Source organism: Erithacus rubecula (assembly GCF_903797595.1).
Source record: "Erithacus rubecula genome assembly, chromosome: 3".
Lineage (NCBI taxonomy): Eukaryota > Metazoa > Chordata > Aves > Passeriformes > Muscicapidae > Erithacus > Erithacus rubecula.
Window position 1 is genome coordinate 2,534,975 of NC_136689.1, and position 17,981 is coordinate 2,552,955.

At 45.2% G+C, this 17,981-nt stretch overlaps 1 protein-coding gene across 1 annotated transcript in view; it reads right to left on the reverse strand.

Annotated features, from left to right (window-relative positions):
- Positions 1-6,373: 6,373 nt before the first annotated feature.
- VIPR1 (vasoactive intestinal peptide receptor 1) overlaps positions 6,374-17,981 on the reverse strand; it is a 95,258-nt gene continuing 83,650 nt past the window's right edge. Inside the window, exons 10-13 of the mRNA XM_079300511.1 lie at positions 15,125-15,216; positions 10,396-10,525; positions 9,764-9,805; positions 6,374-7,940 (exon numbers count right to left, since the gene is read on the reverse strand). Of these exons, the coding sequence (XP_079156637.1) occupies positions 7,749-7,940; positions 9,764-9,805; positions 10,396-10,525; positions 15,125-15,216 (456 nt within the window). The 3' untranslated portion in view covers positions 6,374-7,748. The remainder of the gene's footprint in view (positions 7,941-9,763; positions 9,806-10,395; positions 10,526-15,124; positions 15,217-17,981) is intronic.

Here is a 17,981-nt window from a genome sequence, read left to right on the forward strand (position 1 = left end):
GCCAAGACTTGTCATTTCAAGTTGTAGGTTTGGCCTTTATCAGCAGTGTGGACACTGGGGGTAAATCAGTTTAAGAAGGGGGTGAGTGGCCAAACTGGCCCTATGGACATGGAAAAGCTCACTGACCTCTTGTTGAGATCTATTTTCATTTCCTGCATCAAATAATGTGTGTTTGAGATGAGCAATAGTTGTTCACTTGTGGTTGCCTGCCTGGCTTTTCTCCAGCACAGAGGAAAGCTTGTGCTTTGCTGTGAGCAATAAAGAAATTTTTTATAATGTCAGGAAGATATTTGTTGGATAATAAAGACATTTGTTGGAGGATATTACAGCAACAATCAACACATCTGCATTTGTGTGTCAGGTTGTACGTTCCTGAGAATGCAGGAGTCATTCCACCCTTCTGGATGGTGACAAAATGACAACAGCCTGTTTGTGATTTCATGGTTGTCACCTCCATTCATCAGTCCTGCCTCCAAAGTGCCATCCATGCACCCAGCTTGTGCATTAGTGGAGGTTTTGGGGTCATTTATGTTGGATTTGGTACTGGTTTTTCTGCTGGCACAGATGTTCTCCAAGAAGGTCTCCTCAGAGCTCCCACTGAAGATGTGCCTGCTCACTGCAAGGAATAAATGGCCTTGAAAGGTTGCCCTAGGTTACAGTGTAAAGATGTGCCCAAAAGTTTGTATTCTATCACCAGCTGCTGAAACCAGGTGGGGCAGTGATTCTTATCTCTGTGGGAGATATCCTCTGCTAATGGGCCAGCTGTTAAAAACCAGCTGGGCAATGTTCTTTATCTTTCCCATGACCCTTCCTCCCTCCAGGAGTTATCTCTTGTTAATGGGCCATGACTGATAAAATTCCATCATCCCATTGGGAGATGCTCCACCTAGGGGGAGGAGCCAAGCCTTTCCTACCCAGATAAAAACTGAGATTTTGGACACCAAAGCAGCCTTTACCCACTGATTTCTAGAAGACAAGAGCTACCAGACCTTTCTACAGGATCACTGCTTCAAGAAGATCACTTCATCTGGATTGCTACCACCACCCTAACTAGCGAGGTGTCAGGTTTTATTCTAACTCTGCCAGTACTATTGCATGTATTGTATTATTCTCTTTTTTCCTACTAAATTGTATTTCTGACTTGGAGTCTCTCACCGGTTTTGCTTTCAAAACCATTACAAAGGTCCCTTCCAACCCAAATCTTTCTATAATTCTCTGATTTTAAGAGTGATTTGGTCTATCTGATTAACCTTTAAAAGTATGAGGTCATTATACTTAACTCTAACCAAGAACCTCCCCAGATCACAACTTCCTTCTTATTTTTCCTTCTCTGTGTCTTCTCTAGGACTGTAAGGAATAAATTAAAATATCAGGTGCAACACCTCAGACACAATGTCTTCACAATGGTTTTATTGCTCATTTTCAGCAGTGTCAACCACAGAGAAGAACCCCCTCTGAAGCAAGGAGGTGAACCAATACAAAGGAAAAAAAAAATAGCCATTTCATCACATATGTACACAGTCAGACCAAAAATAAATAACATCAGGCAAAAGGCCATGAAACAAGGCAGAGATTTCACCTGTGCTGGACAAGCAGGCCTGTTCTTGCTGGCATGGAGGAGACATCACAAGCACCTGGTACAGAGAAGTGCACAGAGACAGAGATTCCCTGCTCACAGCCAGTCCCCATCACCCTCAGCCTATGTACAGGAGGGCAGAGCAGAGGTGCTTACAGCATCAGTGAGAAGGGTCAGTTGGCACCAGCTGCTGACCCACAGCTTGAGGTGTTTGAAACAGGCTCTGAAAAATGCACTTTCAAATTAAAAAATGCCTTTTCAAACTTGATTTGTCATCATTATCATCTGAGTATCAAAAATGTGGTTTTTGGGGTTTTTTTTGTTTTTGTTTAATGTGCTCTTCAGATTTTCTCTATGTACAATATCCACAAAACTTGGGTATAAAATATTGGTACTCTGCTGCTGCCAATGTGTGTGTGCTCAGGGTCTGGCCCCCTGAACACATGGGCATTATTTTCCTTAGAGACATGTAGCCTCCAGTCCCAATGTTTGTTTTCTCCCTTGTGATCTCACAGAATTCTAGAAATAACCAGAATTTCAAACCCAAGGTTCTTCAGGATATAGCACAATTTAATGTAAATCAGGACACTCAGGAAGAGATGGAAAAGATGGTTTGTGCTCCCATGAAACTCCTGATTGAAAGCCAGAGTTTACATCTGCACAGGTCTCCAGGAGAAATAACAAGGTCAGTCACTGTAATTATACCTCATCAGACTGATATTCAAATTTGAGAGGGTTGGAGAGGGGATGGAAAGCTGACTGGCTGAAAGGAAATGGATTGAAATCCACATTTTGGGACATCTGACTCTAGTGCCAGTCTGGGACTCCAATGTTTTGCTCATTACAGCAGTTTAGTGCAGGACTGATGCCAGCAGTCACTCAGGATGGATGTGGGTGTGAGGGACCCCCTGCTCTCCCAGGTTCATCTCCAGTGAAGCAGCTTTGTGCTGCTGGCCCCATCAGCATTGGGCTGGGAAAAGTGCAAATTCACATTGTGAGCCAGGGAATTCAGGACTGCAGTCCCTGTCCCCGGGAGATTGGCATGTTCAGGGATGCAGAGATGCCATGGGAGGGAGCCAGGTCTGTGCCAAACACCCAACCTGAATGCAGGAGGAATGTTTTATATTTACATGTTCCCTGTTACAGCTGGATTCACCTTCCAGAGAAGGGACATTGCTACTGACCCACCTGTGTTTCCACAGCTCATTTATCAAACCAAGATGTGCCTGTGTGGCCAGAACAAAATAAGCTTCATGAAGACACACACTGGCACTTCCCAGTTTGAGAGATTCCCTTTTAGTCTGAAATTATTTTGTATTTCCTTTCCCCTTGTTTAAACCCTGGGGTGAAGCTGGAAGGAAGGGACACTAAGGAATCCCACCAAACCCTTTAATCCCTGCCATGGAGCCAAGTGGTGCTCATTCACTCCTGAGCTTTCTTTGGAACTTCATTTTGCTTTGGAATAACTACCAGCAATCTTTCACTAGTCAGCAGGTGTGTTTTTCTCTGAAAGCATTTCCAGCAGATTGGAGCAGAGATTTGGGGTTAATCCCTCTGCCCACAGAGCCCTGTGGCACAGACATGACCCTCACTGCTTTTGAGATGAATGGGAACTCAGTGGGACACAGAAAAAGAAAGAAATCTGATGATCAGTTCATGTATAACATATCTTTTCTCCAGCAACACCTTCCTGGAGAAAAATATAACTTGTTTCCTAGCAAAAGCACCCCAAACAAACAAAAAATAAACCAAAATGCTCAGATCTTTCATCTTCTGGCCTTTCTCCTTTTTCATTCCACCACTGCAGCAATGCTGCTGCTGCATACATAACTCTGATTTTAAAAACCTGTTTGATTTTAATGCCCCTACAATTCTGCAACAGAATTTCTTTTCTAAACCCTAAACGTGGTCATATTCTTATTTCTTGCTGTTTGTGAGAAGGTCACAAAGCAACACAGTTCCCAGCTGAACAGAAATATCTACAGCCTCATGGTTGCATTGAACCTGGTATCCCTAGACCTTGAGACAATAATTTACTGTTTATTTTTTACTTGTTCTATACTTATTAATGATTTTTAGTATTTCAATCACTGAAGTATAGAACAGAAGGTGCTTAACAGGAGGGGCTCACTCTAACCCTGATGTAAAAATGGAATAAACAGCTCCAGAATGAAGTAAAAGGAATTATTTTGAAGGCAAATCCCAGTTCAATGCTGGTGTAATTCAGGACTCACTGCAATCAACTGACTGGTGCAAGCAGGAGCAGAATTTGGCTTTGTTTCTGTAAAGTTTTGGAGCCCAAATTAATGATCCTCAAACATATCTGTGCCTTTCAATAGAGGCAGAAGTGGTTTTAATGCCTTTTCAGAGTGACACTCTGATCTTATGCAGCAAATGGAGGCAGCTGCCCTGCTGGGGTCAGTTCTGTGCTCCCCTGGGGCTGGGGGTCAGTGCTGAGCTCTGCTGTGTGCTCTGTGTGGGGCCAGGACATGGGGCCAGGACAGCCTGCTCCACATTGTCATCTGCAGTGAAACCCTTGAATTCCATTTTATTGATGAGTTGGACCAAAAGCAGAGCAGACAAGGCCAAGTCCTGGAGCCAAATGCCTGCACTAAGCCAGTTAAACAGGGCCCAGTCCCAATGTCATCATTCACTTGATTGCTCACATCCCCAGGGTGGAAATTCAGCTCTGATTTCACCCCCAGCTCCTCTGCTCTCCTGGAACAGCAGGCAAGGCAGCTGGGCTGGCAGCCCTGCATGGCTGACATTGCCATGCCTGCCACAGCAGGTACATCCAGCACGTTCATTTAATCCCTCAAACACCCCTGGGAGAAGAAAAGCAACGTGCCTGGATGTTCAGTACTGAAATAATTGTGAATGGGGTGCCTGGGGCACAGTTCTGGCATGCTGATGTGCTCCACACTTTTTGAAGGGAACATCCCATCTTCAGGATGCAGAATAGCCTGGTGGGGAATCAGGCTGTGGTGAGGGTAAATAACCAGCTGGGGTATTTCCCTGACACATCTCCAAGAGAAAAACCTTTCCTGGCTTTGGCACATGGCTGGTGCTGGCACAGGGGCTGGAGAATCCAGCCAACACCCAGCAGAAATCTCTGCAAATGGAGAGGAGCAGGGAGCACAGGGAGAGCAGAGGGAAGGTGAGGAGCAGAGGGAAAATGCTCAGTGTGTCTCTGTGATGGCTCTTCCCCCAGCAAGGCTGCCTGGAACAGATGGGAAGGGATTCCCTCACATCCCAGAGAAGAGGCTGCTGGCAATGGTGCTGCACTGCTCCACAGCTCTGTGCTCCAGCTCCTCTGCTGCTTGTCTGGGACCTGAAATTCCAGTTCACACCTCAGGCACCTCAGTGGGTGCATTCCCAAGACTGGGCAGTGCTCCTCTGCAGCCCATCAGTTTTGTTGGGTGTAAATATTTACCATGACAGATAAAGAGGGGAAATGGCTTTGCAGCTTGATGAATCCAATCTTTCCCAGACTGGCATTGCTTCAAAACCCTGAACCAGTAAGACAAAGCATTTTGCACCAAGTGGAACAAGTTGGAAGCTGAGACAGAATTTTCCCTTGCTTCTTCTGGGCTTCCTTGAAGTTAATAATTCACCTGGAAAAATGCAGGTCAAATCCTTGCTTTGAACCAGACGCAGGAGAAGAATGTGTGGTACTGGTGGGATTTCTCCAGTATTTCCTGGGTGAGTCCTGATCAGGTCTGAAAATGCTCAGCAGAGCAACACAAGCACCAAACACAAAGAGAATCACAGAATATCCTGAGTTAGAAGGGACCCACAAGGATCATCGAGTCCAAATCCTGGTCCCGCACAGGACAACCCCAAAAATCACACCAAGTGCCTGAGAGCATTGTCCAAACTCTTCTTGAACTCTGACCATGACTTAAAAAGTTCTTGCCTCTGAGAACCTTGTGGATTTAAATGGGATATTGTTTGAGGATGTCAAGGCATAAGGGGTTCAATGCAAGAAAAGTGGGGAAATTTTGAGCATCCTCGTTTTCTCTGCATTTTGGGAATCAGGGAGCTGCACTTTGATGATCTTGCAGCACATCAGAGTTGGATCCTCACTGTTGATGTGGGCTCAGTGTAAAGGAGCCTTAACAAAGCTGGCTCACACCTGGCCTGGCTGTCACCAGCACTGTAATTCCAGGAATTTACACATCTTCCCATCTTCTACAGGCTGGGTCTACACTGACAGGATCTGAGCTGGCTCCCTGCAAGCTCAGGACTGCAAGTTTGCCCTTGGTGTATCCCAGTTTCTCAGCCCCTTTACTGATCCCAGCCCCCCACGCTGTTCTCAGTCCCACACCTGGAGAAATATTTTGGGAACATCCAGCCCAAGTGATAACAGCCTCTGGGAATGGTCCTGGCATGGAACACTGCCCTGTCAGGACTCAGAAAGGAGCTGGATCTGCAATTTTCCTCCTGGGCTCAGTGGGGTTTGCTGGCATCCTTTGCTTAAGGCAAACCACCCCCAACCCCAGCAGGCTGCAGTGAGCTGCATTTCCCTGTGCAGAAATCAAACTGAGATCTCTGAACTTTTTAAAAGAGGAATCCACCTCCCTCTCAGGTGCCTGTGCTGGTGACCCAGACACTCCTTCACAAGGACATGATTAAACAGGATGGCAGCAGCCCAATTACTGAGGGTACATGAGCTGGGCAGGGATTTCCCACCCTCAGCATGGAACTTTTTCAACCCCACTTGATGCACTTGAGTGGGACAAAAACATGAACATCTGTATCTGTGTATTTTCTGTCTTCTGACTGAGTTTGGGATTGGGCTTTAACATTTCTCCTTTGTCTCTCCACCATGAAAACAAGAATTAAAAAAAATCCTACTGCCTTGGTTTTCATGGTATTCATGTGCATCCTTCAAGTAGGAATTGCCCCTGTATGGAAGCTAACAAGGCCTTCAGAAAAGATGTAAAATGCACACACACATCTTAAATATCTAATAATGCCTTCATGTAGGGTGAAAACTCCTCACAAAAGCTGAAGAAATCCATTTAATAGCTCCTTCACTCCTTCCTCCCTCCTGGAGTGCCAGATGTATGCAGAGACAACCTTGTTCTGATGAAAGCAGTTTTACCTGCTGCTGTGACACTAATTTTTTTTCATCTGGAGAGTGGCTCCTTATGGTGGCTCTGATTCAATTAAGGATTACAGGGCCCTATATTTCCCTTTCCTGACAGTGTGTGCTAAGCAAGTGCAAATGAATTACAGCCGAATTATTTTCCCCTGATCCCTAATGATCCTGGGTGCATCCATGCACCAAGAGAATGAAAAAAACCAAAACACAGCCATGCTCTGCTTTTGGCACCTGGCCCTGGTTTTTATACATGCAAATCAAGTTTCCTGTTCATGGAACACAACCAAGCAAAACACCATGTCACCAACACAGTGCAGAGAAGGGTGTCCTGACCCTTCCCAGGGATCTGCTCTTCCAAGGGGGCCTGGAAAGCTTCTGCTCCCAAGGATGGTGGGGAATTAGCAGAACACACTGGGGCATCATCCAAGGGGCTTTCCTGGTGCTGCAGCTTCATCTCCACCTGTGTAAAACATGGGGGCCATATGCTGGCCTCTCCCTTCCTGCTCATGTTCCTCCTGTCCCTTCTCCTGGTGTCCCCAACACCATCTTTGGTGCTGTACCATCACCTCTTGTCCACAGGAATTTTGGCACATTCATATGTTTGGATTTTTTTTTCTGTTTCCTGCCTCTGTCCCTCCTTTACTGGCTCATTAAAAAAAAAAAAAAAAAAAAAAAAGTGCAATTTGCCTGTTTCAGAGATGCCAGTTCTGGTAAAGCCACTGAGGACTGAGGGTCTCCCTCCCTTACCCCCAGTTCTTCATCATTTATGACACATCAGCATCTCCCAGGCTGTCCTCAAGCAACTTGGACAATTCCTCAGAGTTATCAAACCCTGAGGGTTGAAACTGAAGAGTGAAAGGCCTGAAAAGAGGGAGAGCAAGAGTGCTCCTCATCCTCTTGGCTTGTCCCATCTCATCCTGGGAGCCAGCAGCTTTTCCAGTTGTGTGTCCTCTGTTGGCTCATGTGGAGCAGGTCATTTCACAGGGGTTTCTCATGGCACCACTGATTCCCAGGGCTCCTCGTGTCCCAGTTTTGGATGCTCAGTGCCTGGGGAGCCTCTCCCCATCACACCAGAGAGAACTCAGCCTGGAAGCTGGAGCAGCGGCGCGTCTTGGGCGAGCACTTGGTCAGCATGGAGATCTGGGTGCTGAAGTTGGTGCCATTGCTGCCCAGGGAAGGGTGGTGGTACTTCATGTCCGAGCCCAGGAACCTCTCCAGGTGCCACCTCCGCCACTTCCTCTTGAGCTCAGCTTGCACCTGGGCGTGGGGAGGACAGAAAAGGGATCAGGGAATCACTTGGTGTTGCTTGATCTGACTGTGTGAGCAGCTGTGGATAATTCACCCATCACTAAACTTGGCTTGGCCAGGACTTCTAACGACACAAAGGGGAAAACTACAGAGGTGTCTTGGGCTGCAATACAGGATGTGGCCAGAAATGTGGATTCTGTCCCCATCTGTTGAAACTGGGTGGGGCAGTGACCCTGATCTCCTGGCACATATTCTCTGCTAATGGCCCATCTTTAAACCAGCTGGGGCAATCATCTTTATCTTTCCACAGCCCATCCTCCCTCCAGGAGATATCTCCTGTTCATGGCCAGTGAGTCCCAGGGCATGACTGATAAAATTCCATCATCCCACTGGGAGATGCTCCAGCCAGGGCAGGAGCCAAGCCTTTCCTACCCAGATAAAAACTGAGATTTTGGACACCAAGGCACCTTCTTTCCACTGGATTCCAGAGGAAAGCCAGACCTTTCCACATCATCCCTGCACCTTCAGAGGAAACTGCACCTTCTCCAGAAGCACTGCTCCAGCTGAACCACATCTGCCACTGCAGGAGGATGCAGCACCATGGAATGGGACTGTGCCACCACCCTGACTGACTGACTGTGTCAGCTTGGATTCTGACTTTGGCAGGGTTGGGATTGTTCTTTGTAATACTGCATTTCTATTTTAATTTTCCTAGTAAAGAATTGTTATTCCTAATTCCCCTATCTTTTCTGAGAGCCCCTTAATTTCATAATTATAATAATTTAGAAGGAGGGGGTTTACATTCTCCATTTCAAAGAGAAGCTTCTGCTTTTACTGGAAGACACCTGTCCTTCAAACTAAGTCAAAAGGGTAAATTACTGGGGGCAGAAATCCCCAAGCTTCATCAGAAAGGAATTTCTTATTGGTACAGTCAAGGTGCCAGACTATTTAATGTCAATGACAATACTTTGTGAGTATATTTAAAATGGTTTCTTTTTCAGTGCCCTGATTTTGGTCCAAATAGAAATTATTTAACTACAGCTTGTTTGTAAAGCTGTCATTACAGCTCTGCTTTTTTTGACAGAAGCTGCTTGCTGCTGCTCAGAGAGTTTACAGAAATAACCTGGTTTACACTGTCCCAATTTAAATCCTGAACAAACCTGGCCACTGTCTTTGTCCTCTCCTGCAGCCCCCCAGAGCAAACTTTTAGGTAACAGCATGAATTAGATGAAACAGCTGTGTGTGAAGGGCTCTGGGATAAACAAACACAGGAACAGTACAATCCCAGGAGAATGCCAGGACTAAAATGTGGGAAAGTCAAGATTACTCTGCCAGGCAGAAACATGTTCACCTGCACTGCTCTGTGTTCAACAAGTCCCACCAATGCCTGTGCTGGTTTTGGCAGTGGGTTTGATCCTTGAGAGGATCCCTGGAGGCACCAAGCATGACCAGGGCTTAGATGGGATTTATCCTGCCCTACTGAAGGTAGCCCCTTGGGATCAGGGATTGTGCAAGTTCACACAGCAGCTCTGCTGCTGTTGCTGTTTAATGAGGAAAGGATGGGCTCAGCAGCAATGCTACACTGCACACACAAGTCCTGATGTATTTATTAACACACAAGTCCTGATGTGTTTATTAATTGTTTTTTTTAATTGTGCTGAAAAGTGTCAGGCAAATGGTTGAATTGTTTTCCTAGAGAGAGAGAGAGATGTGATTTGATGCTTCCCCCCAGTATTTTAACATCAGGATCAGGAATGGGACACTTCTCCACATGCATTCATTTTGTCCTAGCTGCAAACATTAACCAAAAACCACTGAGGGTCTGGTCTTACCTCTCCATTGAGAAAGCAGTACAGAACAGCCACCACAAATCCCTGGGAAAAGGATAAAACAGGATTTTAGCACTGCAGACAGGGAGAGAATGCAGATCCATTCAGCTCTCAAAGGAGAGATCACAAAGTCACAAACTGTTCAGGTTGGAAAAGACCTCTAAGGTCATGAATCCCAACCATTCCCCCACCAGAGCCAAATCCACCACTAACCCATGTCCCCAAGTGCCACATCTGCAGAGTTTTTGAACACTTCCAGGTGCCAGATGTGCAATGATGAAGATGTAGGGATGTTAATCATTCATCACCAAATAAATCTTGCTGCTCAAAGCCCCATCCACCCTGGCCTTGGCCACATCAGTAATACAAAAACTGAATTGTGGTGCTTAAAGTATGAAAAAAACACAGAAAGACCAATGTACTGAGGAACATTTTCTTTTCATTTCCTAAAATGAGAAAGAAAATCTCCTTCTGGAAGGCAAAATATAAATTTATCCTTCATCCTGGCCAGGATGGAGTGAGTAGATTTTCCACAAAGGTACAAGAGCAGGATGGGGCATGTCCAGAAAAAACCCATGTCCAGCTTATTGCATTTCTCACTGGTGACAGACCTGGTGACCCAAATTCTGGCTTACCTGGAATGACCCAACCACCAGCTCAAAGACCAGCTTCACTTCTGCTTTGAAATTGTCAGGGAAGAAAGCAAACATGATGTAGTGAATGCCAAAGAGAGGGATCAGCAGCAGGGTGGATTTGGCCAGCCTCCTGTTGGAAAGGCAAACATGAGCCATGAGGGGAGAGGGTGAGAGGCTGAGCAATCCTGCAGCTGAGCCCTGTGCAACCCAGAAAATTTATTATTTCTCCTTGTCCCACAGACTGCAGATGGCTGGTGATTTCAGACCTGGTGGCACCATAAAATGTGACATTTTTATTCCCTGTAGCTCCACTGGAGGTATTTCTTTCTCCCTCCTCTCTTCCTTCCCTCCCACCAGAGATCTTTTTTTTCATCTCCACAAGCTAAATCATCATCTAGCAATGTCTTTGTTTGCCTGGGATTTCTGAAAATTACAGCTTCTGGGAGAGAAATGGTATGTTTAGCTTGGAATAATGACAGGCTATTGCACAATGAATGTCTCCAAAGGAGGGGGATGAACAGTATTAGTGCTTAATGGCATCATGCTGGGTAATCAGGGGTCTAATTAGGAAGAGATGATAATGCATTAAATGTAATCATTATTAAAAAGTAGCTGGCAGAAAGAAAATGAAAGCAAGGGTCTAAGGATGCTTGTGGGGGTTTTGTCTCCCTTGGTCACTTGTAACCTGTGACATCTTCCCCTCTCTCAGAAGCTTCTGAGAGATAAGGCTGGGATGTTGGAAATATTCATTTTCCCACCTGGTACCCCTCCATGTGCAATCCTCATCAGGCTCAGACCTCTCAGACCACTCAGACCATCTTCATTTATTTGGCACCTGCACGAGCCCATTGGGGGCTGATGTGGCAGCTTTGTGCACAGGATGCTCATCCCTGTGTCTCCCTGGGCTTGGCCCAAAGACAGCTCAATTAAGGCTGTGATTAGAGGCTGTGGCTCATCCCAGGCAAAATGAGATCCCAATCATCCCAGGCAAAATGAGACCCAAATCATCCCAGGCAAAATGAGAGCCTGCAGGAAGCTGAGGAGCTTCACAGGAGTTTGCCTTTCCCACATCCCTCACTAGCAGGCACATCCCTGCTCACAGGGATCCAAAATCTGAGTTCTCTTGGGTGCCCTGCTCTCAGGACTGTTACTCTCACTGTCTCTGATCATCAATCAGTGCTCTCTGTTCCTCACTCCCAGAAGCAGCTCTGACCCCCAGCTCCTGGCAGGTGAGAAAGTCACTCATTTCCCCAGCAGTTCAGTGAATATCAACAGTGGCTTTGCAGAGATTTCTCCCCTCATTTTCTGGGGAACATCAGCCTAGAGGAGATGTGGTGCTACTTTTGTGTACCACACTGACAGGGATGCTGCTTGCAACCTCCAATGGGTTAGAAAATTTTATCTTATTACAGATAACACTGGGGCTTTAATTACAATATTTTCCCTCCTGGCTGGACTGTGGTAATGAAAAAGACATAAATGACAAAACTTGAGCCCCCTCCTCCAATTTGCACACCTCACATCAGTCTCTTGCTCCCAACACTGAGCTTCACCAGACACTGAGTTTTAGATTTTATGTTGGCATCAAGGCAAGGGCTCTGTGATTTTTAAAACACTCCACCACCTAAACACTGCACTCAGGAAAATCATCACCCAGTCACAGTGTAATTTGTCCCAGGAAGCTCAAGCCTGGCTGTGCAGGAGGCAGAACTGTTTGGGGATTGTCTAAAACTGGTTAAATCCTCTGGAAGCCATGGATTCCCAAAATCCTCCTTACTCTCATTCCCAGCACCCATCTTAGACCTCCCCTCTCTGACAGATACACGTGGTCACAGGTAATTGTGGGAAAACTTGTGTCCATTGACCATTGTCCATTGACCTGCATGGAACCTGCTCCTGCCCTTGGAGGTGGGCAGGAGTGAACCAACATTTCAGTCACACTCCTTGAAATCATAATGGGAAAGCTGCTCAGAGGACTTGGATGACAATATTGATCCACAGACATGGACAGAATTGGAGAGATGAATTATGCTCAAGTTTTCTGTTGCAGAAGACAAATTCCATTTGCCTGAAATATTGCTGTCCCATTCTTTCTTGCACATGTCCCTGTCATTTCCAGAAAACTGGTTTGGGAGACTCTTTAGAGCTCCCAGCACATGAAAGCCCAGCTCCCTGTGAGCAGCATTAATGAGGGAGTCAGCAGCACACCTGAACTTCCAGCCTGCAGCTAAACTCAGACCTTTTGGAGCTGAACAATGCTGTCAGCATGTCAGCAGGCTGTGTTTGTAGAAAATAAACAATGTAAAATACACATGAGAAGGAGGGGGAAATGCAAATGAGATATCCAGGATGCTGTTAGTTTAAAACAGATTTGTCTCAGATTGGCAGGAAGAACCCACACAGTCATTTGGTCAGGAAAACCCTCCAAGAGCACTGAGTCCAAGTTGTGACTGATCATCACCTTGTCACTAGCCCAGAGCACTGAGTGCCACCTCCAGCCTTTCATTGGACACCTCCAGGGATGGGGACTCCAAACCTCCCTGAGCAGCCCCTTACAATGCTTCACAACCCTTTAGGTGAAGAAATTCCTCCTGACGTCCAACCTGAACCTCTCCAGGCACAGCTTGAGGCCATTTCCTCTCATCCTGTGCCTTGCTGCCTGGGTCAGAGCCTCATCCCCACCTGGCTCCAGCCTCCTTTCAGGGAATTCTGGAGAGCAATAGGGTCACCCTGAGCTGACTCAAACTTTCAGCAGCAGTTTTTTGTTAAGAATTGTTGGGTCCTGCAGTCACACCCCAGCAGGCTCCACAGATTGCTGTCTAAAGCTAAAAATCTTAGGAGCACACAGAGAACTCGCCTTGGTGGGATCTAACCTTCAGTTTCAGACAATTAATATTTGTTTCCATAGTAAAGTGTGGATATCTACCTACTGCAGTGAACACAGTCAACAGAGATTTCCAGCTGCCCCAGCCAGCTGTGGCTGGTGACAGGGGGACAAGTGTCCCACAGATCTTGTGTGACAGGTCCATGCAAGAATTGGAAGTGTCCTGAAGAACCCCACGTGGCTTGGAAACCTCAAGCTTTAAGGTCAGCCTGGAAGAAGCTCTGAGCAACCTGGGATAGTGGAAGGTGACTCTGCCCATGGCAGGGGGTTGAAGCTGAATGAGCTTTAAGGTCACTTCAAACCCAAAACTTTGAAGGATTGATTCCCTAATGGAGCTGAGCTGTCTTTGCAGGTGGTGAAGGAGCATCTGGAGATGCCAGGATCAGTTTTCCTTCATCTGAACCCCCTGTTGGGAGGTCAGTGAGGGGAACTTTGTGTTTTACCAACATGCCTTATGTTTGTCTACAAGGCAAAAAAAAAAAAGACTTTCCTGGCAGCTCCCACCTCACTGGAAAATGTGTCCTGAACCCAAAGCCCAGCATGACCTCCAAGGTAATCTGGGCATAACTCTTCAGATGGCAGCACATTTGCTGAGGTGAACACAAGTCAGCAGTGCCAGAACTAGAACGTATTTAAATATTCTGATTTAATCTATGCACCTGCTGCAAACCTGGGGTAAAAAGATAAAATTCCCAGTCCAGAAGGGGAGGTGGTAGAAAGCACAGGGTCTGCTAATGTTGGTGTGTTGTGATGACAGAAAAATAGATAATTGGCTTTGGCTGCTGCCAGGAAAATTAAGGTCAAAAACTGGCATTTCCTTTCATAAATCTGAGAATCTCTCGAGGCAGATTAAATGAATAATTCAGCATCACCAGAGAGAAAGTCTCAGTGCTGTGGCTGGGCAGGATTTAAGGAACATATTGCTATTGTTTTCCATCCTGCAGGAAGATGAACTGAGAATTTTCAGGGTACCCAAAAGCACAGCTCCCTCCAAAGACAAAGATTTACAGGAAGTGACCGTGCAAACACTGGACTTAATTTTTTTCAGGAAATGTTTAATAAATATTCAGGATAGCTGAAAAGCGGAGCCAGAACAGTGGAAACAGTAAAAAATAATCTTTTATTTTATTTGCATTGAAGCCAGAATAAATCCATGGAGACAGACATTTCTTTCACTCTTAAAATCCTGCAGCTGAGACTTGCCTTGGCCACTGAGAGAGATGTTGATCTCTCCTGCATGTTGTTCATTATTTAAAACCCCATTAAGGTCAACTTCATATCCCCAGAATAAAACCATTAAGTCAAGTAAAACTTCTAAGACAGTGATCCTTCTCAACAGAGAAGAAAAATGTATTGAGTTAATCCAATCTTGTTTAGAGATCTCTTTTAGGATAAGGAAAATTTGTCATAGATCCTACTGAATGGTAATTTTCTAGATCTCTCTTTCTTTAAAACTGAGCGTGAGGGGAAAAGAAGCCTGTACACTGTGGTAAGCAACTTTTTTGTTTTTCATCAGGGTCCTTCTGCCTTCAGAATCCAATAAACATTAAATATTCAAAGAAAAACAATATTTGGCTTCATTATCATTATTATTACTCTCATTTCTTCATCATTAATCCCAGGAGAAATCCCTCTCACCTGCCACAACTGACATAAAACCTGCCCAGCTGTTTCAGCAAATGCTCCATTTCCTGATTCCTAATCTACTTTAAGCAATCAAAATTAATTGATTTTGATCAGCGCAGGCAGACACAATCACGAACCAAGACACCATCATGAACCATCAAGCAGCCAGGCAGGTTTCCCAAAAAACACAGGATAGGGTTGGAAAAGTCTGGGACTTACGAATATTGGCTGGTTTCGTTGTGCCCAACATCTGGGGAGTGCAGCTTCTGGACCAGGATACGGATGATGCAGATGAAGAGGATGAAGTTCACCTGTTGAGATGGGAAGGGAGGGGTAAAATATCAATGGTTTTCTCCAGGGAAAAGAGCCCATCACTAGAGGGGAATTCCCCTCCCTGGAATGTTTTTGCCATGTGTCCTAGGTTACAATGTAAAGATGTGCCCTAAAGTCTGGATTCTATCACCAGCTGCTGAAACTGGGTGGGGCAGTGATTCTTATCTCTGTGGGAGATATCCTCTGCTAATGGGCCAGCTGTTAAAACCAGATGGGACATTGTTCTTTATCTTTCCTATGACCCATCCTTCCTCCAGGAGATATCTCCTGTTAATGGCCCATGACTGATAAAATTACATCATCCCATTGGGAGATGATCCACCCAGGGGGAGGAGCCAAACATTTCCCACCTAGATAAAAACTGAGATTTTGAACACCAAGGCAGCCTTTACCCACTGGTTTCCAGAGAACAAGAGCTGCCAGATCTTCCTACAGGATCACTGCTTCAACAAGATCACTTCATCTGGACTGCTGCTACCACCCTAACCAGAGGGGTGTCAGGTTGTATTCTGACTCTGTCAGTTATTTTTCTTTTGTACTATTGCATGTATTTTATTTTTTTTTTTTAATATGAAATTGTACTTCTGACTTGGAGTCTCTCACTGGTTTTGATTCTAAAACCGTCACACCATAGAACGAGCTACCAGGGGAATTCCTCTCCCTGGAATGTTTTTGCCATGGAATGAGCTGCTGTTTAACAAGCTGTCTTGGGGTAACTTTATGATACTTGTATTCCCAATGTTCTGTTGGTGTTGAATATTGAACTCTGCAGCTTTAAGTCTGGTTCCAGGAGTGAAGGGGGAGAGAAGAGGTGCAGAGCTTGTTATCAGAGACTGCACTTGCTCCCTGCTTGAATGTTTCCTAAAAGAGGCTTTCTCCCAAATTTACCCTAAACCAGGACACAAGCCATGAGCAGAGAGTCCCCCTTGGGGGTGGGGAACACATAGAAAACCGACACAGGATGGCATCTTGGGCCTGACATCAGCCTGCTTGGGACTTTGTGTCATACATCCCAAGTATGATGATGTCAAACCCATCGAGCACAGCTCCGCACGACGTCCGGGAAGGAGCCCTGGGACACGGGCCTGGTGCTGAGTGTGGAGAGCCAGGGAAACCAAACCAGACCAAAACAAACCAAACCACACCATGAGGCAGGATCCACTCCAGCAGGCCTCTGCTCAGTCCTATTTGATGCCACAGGATTTAGCTTTTGTATTTTTCAGGTCCTGTGCTGCTTTAGTGTATAGATCTAAAACTCCATACCTGTCAGCTGCTGTTCTCCTATTTTATGTAGATAAAACAATTCCTCTCTAGGCCTGAAACTCAAGGATATCTTACTGTCTCAGGCCCCAAAAAATATAAACAAAACTGTGGGTATATGAAGCTGTAATTGGAGGATTAATCCAATATGTAAATGGACCAAACTTAGAACTGTATGAAAAACTTGTGACCATCATCCACCTTGGGTGTAGCCCCTCTCCAAGGATTTTGACTGCCCAAGGTGCACCTATAATAAATACCCACTTTTATTCTCTTCCTCTTGTCTAGCCTCTGTTTCAGGTAGCCACTCCAAGACATCATTTGCCATGTCCTGTCTGGAGACCTTGTGCAGCAAGGGACTGATCTCCCCCAGGCAGCAGAGAATGTTCCCTCCTGGCATGTTAGACCAGAGCAGTCTGGCTGATACCCAGATGCTTCTTTTCACCTCAAAATCTCACAGTGCTCTACCAATGTACTCCAGCAATGTGAACCTTGTTTCATAGCAAAGGTGTAGAGCTGAGAATGGGAATGTCCTGATGAATTGAATAAAAATCTGCTTCTTTCAAGGTCCTCTCCATTGAGTCATCCTGTTGCCCATGCAGCACAGACAACAGAGAAGCAAGGACAGATTTCTGGGGACTTAGTTCAGTTTTAGCTTGGCACACAACTCCTTTCTTTATCCTTACATGGTCAGTGAATGTGCAAATGATTCTGACTTTTAGAGGCTCAGCAGCTGGAAGGGATTGTGTTAAACCAGCCAGTCTGATTCCCTGAAAAAATAGATTATAAGATTTGTTCCAGCAATTCCTGCACTTATCACAACAATAGATGAATAAAACAGATTGAAGCCCATCTCTCAAACAGACACTTTTTCCAAAGCCTATGAGTGACTGAATATTAATTGCATTTCTTGGTTATGATGCATTGCTTAATCACTTCTTACCTATCCTGAGCCATTTATCATAGTTTCTGTTTGTATTTATTTCCTCAAGTGAACAGTTTGTGTGTCTGATTTGGTGGCAAGTGAAATTTATTAATCCAAACCAGTATTATCTAGATCAATTACACTAATGAGCATTGATAACACACAAGCTGCTGCAAGGAAGGCAAGGATGGAGCAATTTAATTCTGACTGTGTTGGCTTGGAGCAGTCAAGAGCAAACATGGAGTGGAATGTGATATATGGGCTTGGTATAACCTTGGGATTCCATGGCAGAAGATAGAGGAATCAGGATATTGGAGAATTTGTTTAGATTATTTTTTTTAGCCCTAGAGTATAATCAAAGGTAAACAAAAAAAAGGTGTTCCCAGTGCTTAACACCTTGCACACAAGATATAACTCATGTACCATAAAGGTCTTATAGATCTTGTATATTTTCTTGTAGATCTTGTATAATATATTTTCTTTATAGATCCTGTATCATTTCTTCCTTACACTGGGATATCAGCTGTATTCCCTTGGATTTGGGGAAAAAAATTGCAC